Below are 6010 nucleotides of genomic sequence, written 5' to 3'. Positions count from 1 at the left end.
TGTGATATTTCAGTTTTTCTTTTTTAATAAATTTGCTAAAATTTCTACATTTCTGTTTTTTTCTGTCAAGATGGGGTGCTGAGTGTACATTAATGAGAAATAAAATGAACTTTTTTGATTTTAGCAAATGGCTACAATGAAACAAAGAGTGACAAATTTAAATGGGTCTGAATACTTTCCGTACCCACTGTATGTGTGTATATATAAAAATATATTTATACATACATATATATACACATATACATGTGTGTACATGTATGTCTGTATACATGCATGCATGTCTGTATGTATGTATGTATGTATGTACGCATATATATAACAATATCTTCAGTTGCTTTAACATGTGTGATTAGGCTCACCTGCAGCTGTGAAGCCTTTAACCAGTGCATGTGCCAACTGGCCCGCTCCAATGAATCCAACACTCATCTTGTCAAATGATCGGGTCCCTAAAACCTGTATAAAACAGCCAAAACACTCCTTTTGACATTTTTTTACTATCAAAAACACCAACTGCATTGCTAGGGTAGGTAAGAAAGTGATATATTGCAATATTTCTTGCATATATACAATATCGATATATATTGTACAGCACTGTATAGATTTTTTAAAATTACCAATTAACATGAAAATATTCATTGTTCTGGTTCATTTTATTTTGCTTTTGATTAAATATTTTATTATTTCATATTAAAACAATATTAGTGTTAGTTTGAGTAAGTAAATCTAACTTACAAAATGTTTTGAATCTACACCAAATCATCTTCAAGTATAGACTTAGTTAATGTGAGAATACAATTAAAATTATTACCTTTTTAAATAAACTCAAATTAAAAGCATGTTCAGTTTACAAACAGTGCAAAACAGCAGTTACATCCTGCGGTGTCTTTTGTGTTTCCCAAAACAAACGGATATTTCAGCAACCAAAAACTTTGCCTAACCTGAGGAAACATGTTGCGGTAAGGTTGACCTAAAATCGTTTTGTTTTTTAAAGTACTTCAATTTACCTAAACATTATTTTAAGGTATTTAATTAATTTGTAATTCTCTCTGTAATTTTGTCCATTTAAATAAATCAGATGTTACTCAGTTACTTAATACTTGAGTAGTTTTTACAAGAGTACTTTTACTTGAGTACAAATTTTGGCTACTCTACCCACCTCTGCCTATAAGTTACTGAAATTCAATTACGTCGTGTTGTACAATGTATTTCAATTACACTTGTTTTTTTTACAACGCAGATAAGGGACCGTCCCCAAATTCCATCCCTAAATTCCATCCCCCAGTGTCTGTTTTTAGACAGTTGCGTTTAAATAGATAATATAGCTCCTTAAATATTATAACAATTTTACTGCAATTTTTCCCTATTGTTGGTGGCTCGTGGAGTACTTACTGTTATACCATTTCAGAAGCGCACATTTCATTTATTTCTTCGGTATGAGACAGTATTTCGAAATTTAAAGCAATATGTGATTTTTTTTTAATTATTAAAACATGTAAACAACACAGCCGTGATTAACGATTTAGAATTGTTAAGTGGGAAATCATAACCGTGGCTAGTTTGTGTCGGACGTCGACTGTTAAAGTAAGAATTTGTTAAAGACAAAAATAGTGATGTTTCGCCACATTTGTGAACGACATGCGGACGAGGTGGCTCTTGGTAGCATTACCGGCTACACTGTGACCACATTTTTGCAGCGTAGCTGCTCAAAAACAACATGTACAACCGCCGACATAGTAGTATTCCCTGAGATCCTTTAGATTGATAAGTTACCTTTCTTGGGATGAGACAGGGGTGATGCAAATAGGAAGAAGGCGTTGGGTCCGTTACGTCCCTGGGGCCACAAAGAGTACCCTCTCCATGGAAGACTAAATCTAAGTCAACGTGGCTTCCTGCTCCTTTCAGTCTTAGTACGGTGCTCAACTAGTAACAAACATCCAATTCGTCCAGTCGCAACAGGGCTCATTTAAGCGCCTAACCAATTGGAAACTGAATTACTGAATGTGGGTGGGACTTTCAGATTGCGTCAGTTCAGTGGTTTTCGCCGGACACGTTGACTTGGACCAACTTACTAAAACAAACCGAGCATTAATTTTGAAAACATGTTTACAGTCAGTTACAAATTATGAATCATGCTCGTTAAAACTAAATATATACAGTATATATAAGGTATACTTTTATGGAATTGCGCAATGGTTTCTTAAAGTTACAAATCTTTCCAGGCTACACTTATAAATATATATGTAGAATTAAGGTGCTGCACCTTTAAAGCCATAGATGTGAGTGACATCTATGACATCCATGTGGTCAGTTTTCTTGCTTTGCTCTGTTGTGTTTTCAGGGGAACAACATAGTCTTAATGTATCTGTATCACCTCAGGGTGCTTTTCCTTTTCCTAAAAGTATTTTCCAGAACTTTTCTTTGGCTGTATGTATACAGTACCGGTCAAAGGTTTTTAGAAGACCAACACCAGTTTTTTACTGAAAATGATTCAGTTTATTGTGTCATTGATGCATACATATTCTTTCTACAATAAAAATCAAATATTCTTCAGAGAATTCTTCCCAAGTCTGATGCAAAAGTTCCCATGGATGTGTGCCACTTGTAGGTTACTTGGCTTTCACTCTTCTGTCCAGTTCATCCCAAACCAGCTCGATGGGGTTTAAGTCTGTGTTGGCCACTCTATGTTTTCAAGCTTACCATCTTGTTCTTTTTTTTTCCTGGGCTAGTTTTGTTTTTTGTTTCATGGCCCAGTAGAGCCTTTGTCTTATTCTGACATGTTAGCAATGGCTTTGTTGCTGCAACTCGTCCTGTCAAACCTGCAGCTCGAAGTCTTCTCTTTACAGTTAAAACTGAGACAGAGAGGGTTGAAAATAATTCGGAAAAGTTGGAACACCTGAGAAATTATGATTAAACCTTCATTGCTGCAGAGCAGCTTTACATTGTTAACCCACTTGGTGTTCCCTTTTTTGTATAATTCTGAAATGTACATTTGTCAATTTTACAATTTTGTTATTATTTTTACATATAATTATGTACAGTATATATATATATATATATATATATATATATATATATACACATATAAATGTAATACTGTGTTGTCATAATTGCCATATACGGTAAGTATTTATGTAATGTTTTTATTATAGGTAGTTGACTGTAGCCTGGTCATTTGAGTAGTAGCCCCTGCGCTAATACTTATCCTCCTTCCTTGTGTTTTCCTTCACTCACATTGCAAGAAGCAAGGAGACATTTGAACTCCCCAGAATGTGTGTATATCCTAAATGGCAGTGCCTTGGCTGGTGATGTTCTCTTAATTGTGTTAATCCTTGAGAATTATATAGAGAAAGCAAAATGATGATTTTAATATTTATATATATTTTATTTTAATTATTATTATTATTTACAAGAACATCTGAGTGAAGTACTTCAGAATCTGAGTAGAATTATCTTTGTAGGGTTTATTCTTTTGCATTTCTTTCAAGTACAACAAAAAAAAACAGACCTGTTTTTAACAGCAAATTTTATTTACTTTTAAAGGGTTTAACTTCTGATTTGAAGAGTCCTTTTTATATCAAACGAATCCACAACAAATTCAGTCAAACCACATGTCAAGAAAAAAAAAACCCATGTCCACTAAAGTTGTGATGTTGAGTCTTGTGGCAATTCCGTGCGTGCTGCACGGAATTGCTCCTCAGTTTACAAACCAGAAAGGAACTGCAGACATTTACCCGGGTGACTATTCCCAGTCCTATTTTTTACCTAGACAGGAAGTGAGAAACACCAATTAAAAATTATACCTATCATGAAATGTCCGATGACAAAACAAAACAATTCTTCTGTTCAATGTACTGATTTTTGCAACTTTAAATACACATCAACAATTAAATTTGCATTTCAATACATATATACACATAATTTACATACATGTAAACACACACACATATACATATATATACACATATGCATATATATACATATACATATATATATACATATATAAACATACTGTATATACAGTGGGGTTTTAAGATACGAGTCTAATCCGTTCCACAACAGCACTATATATATACACATATATATATATACATATATACACATATATATATATATATATATATATACATGTAGGTGTGTGTAATTAAAATACATTTCTTTCGAATATGATGCAGGTAGTGTTTAGTAAGCACTAAAGTAAATATTTTCAACCGATGCTTTGGTAAATATAGGTTGAATACTCTCACATCAATATACTGAACCACATTCTTCAAAACTAGTATTACAATGGGCTACTAAAACTGCTCAGACATTAACAAAGTAACATATAAACATGGCCCAAAACAAAACTGCAAATGAGAGTGCATGCTAATGTGACGATATTATTTACCGGGGGGTTTGAACCACTTGGGCAACTTTTCAGCGTCACATCTGGCAGTTTTAGCAGCTTTGATGTGCGAAGATGTAGCTCGCTGTTCCAGCGTAGACTCCCTGGTGTCTGATGTCTGCACTGAGGGCAAGGGGGTATCGTCTGAGCCACTAGAGCAGAAAGCAGTCAATTTTGCTGTCTTTAAACATGTAGGTGAAGTGTAGCTCTTCTGTTCGCACAGTCAGCTGGTATTATTAGACGATCAGTGCTATACAACAGATGTTTCTAAACACAAACAATAAATGCACGTGCCTGCACACAACGTTTTTAGAACAAGTACTTAAACAAAATGTAAAGAACCAAAAGCTATAGTAGATTCACTATTTTCACAATAAAAACTTACCTTGAAAAACATGCTTTTGCTCGCAGGGGGGGAACAGATGAGTCAAGAAGTTCCCGCTTTATATAAGAATCTGTCAATAGACCAAACAGAACAATTCTGAAGCACGGTATGAGCAGCAGCATTTTTCTTTTGACCATTCCAACCTTGACAGTCTCAAGTACCAAAGAGTACGAAAATTTTAAAAACCTGTTTTATCCTCAGAGCCAAAGTACATCAGCACATTTGGAAACAAGTCAGCCTTAAAAGAGACAAAAAAAAAGAGACAGGATTAAACAAAAATAATATAGACACAATCACGGAGAGATGGAGAGAGAGAGCAAGAGAGAGCGAATGGAAAGCGCAACTCGTAACATTATTGTGCAATAAAACAATAAACAATAATACTAGTACTGAGGATGGTGTACAAATGTAACAAATAATAATAGTATAAAAATAAAAATAACATGACACCGCCCCCACTGGGCAGGGGCGTTGTGGTGGTATTTACAGCTTGTAGCCACTGGGGGCATCGATCAGAATGCACAGGACACCAGATGTTTGATTTCCTTTTTAATTTTTTATTGGTGTAGTAAACTCTGAATTGTGGAGTACAGTGGAACCTCGAGATGCGGGTCTAAGTCGTTCCACAACAGCACTCGTGTCGATCCAGTGATGCGGGTCTAAGTCGTTCCACAACAGAACTCGTGTCGATCCAGTCATACAGTGTGTACGGAAAGTATTCAGACGCCCCCTTAAATTTTTAACTCTTTGTTATATTGCAGCCATTTGCTAAAGTCATTTAAGTTAAAATTTTCTTCCTCATTAATGTCAAAACAGCACCTCATATTGACGGAAAAATCTAATTTTGCAGATTTATTTTATTATTGCAATCAAAGGAAAGTGATAAATGCGGCCAAGTACAGGGATATCCTGGATGATAACCCTCTTCCAGAGTGCTGAGGACCTCAGAGTGGGGCGAAGGTTCAACTTCCAACAAGACAATGACCCTAAGCACACAGCTAAAATAACTCAAATATGGGGTGCGTTGTGGACTATAATGAGGGAAAAAAAAAAAAAAAAACTAAAATTATTTTAGCAAACAGCTGCAATATAACAAAGAGTGAAAAATTTAAGGAGGTCTGAATTCTTTCCCGTACCCACTGTATCTCGAGCCCCATTAAAAACAACAACAACAAAAAAAAATCAAAAACACAGATATAACCAAATATACTGATAATAAAATAATAATTAAGAAAACATTT

General features: G+C 34.8%; 2 protein-coding genes across 2 annotated transcripts in view; both read right to left on the bottom strand.

Annotated features, from left to right (window-relative positions):
* pycr1b (pyrroline-5-carboxylate reductase 1b) overlaps nt 1-1925 on the bottom strand; it is a 7173-nt gene extending 5248 nt beyond the window's left edge. Inside the window, exons 1-2 of the mRNA XM_008317846.3 lie at nt 1771-1925; nt 360-453 (exon numbers count right to left, since the gene is read on the bottom strand). Of these exons, the coding sequence (XP_008316068.1) occupies nt 360-426 (67 nt within the window). The 5' untranslated portion in view covers nt 427-453; nt 1771-1925. The remainder of the gene's footprint in view (nt 1-359; nt 454-1770) is intronic.
* A 1581-nt stretch (nt 1926-3506) lies between these two features.
* The window catches only part of aspscr1 (ASPSCR1 tether for SLC2A4, UBX domain containing), an 11602-nt gene continuing 9098 nt past the window's right edge, over nt 3507-6010 (bottom strand). Inside the window, exons 13-16 of the mRNA XM_017035592.2 lie at nt 4956-5007; nt 4770-4839; nt 4388-4536; nt 3507-3762 (exon numbers count right to left, since the gene is read on the bottom strand). Of these exons, the coding sequence (XP_016891081.1) occupies nt 3752-3762; nt 4388-4536; nt 4770-4839; nt 4956-5007 (282 nt within the window). The 3' untranslated portion in view covers nt 3507-3751. The remainder of the gene's footprint in view (nt 3763-4387; nt 4537-4769; nt 4840-4955; nt 5008-6010) is intronic.

Source organism: Cynoglossus semilaevis, chromosome 9 (assembly GCF_000523025.1).
Source record: "Cynoglossus semilaevis isolate Cse_v1.0 chromosome 9, Cse_v1.0, whole genome shotgun sequence".
NCBI classification, from domain to species: domain Eukaryota; kingdom Metazoa; phylum Chordata; class Actinopteri; order Pleuronectiformes; family Cynoglossidae; genus Cynoglossus; species Cynoglossus semilaevis.
This window is presented reverse-complemented; position numbering and strand designations above follow the sequence as displayed.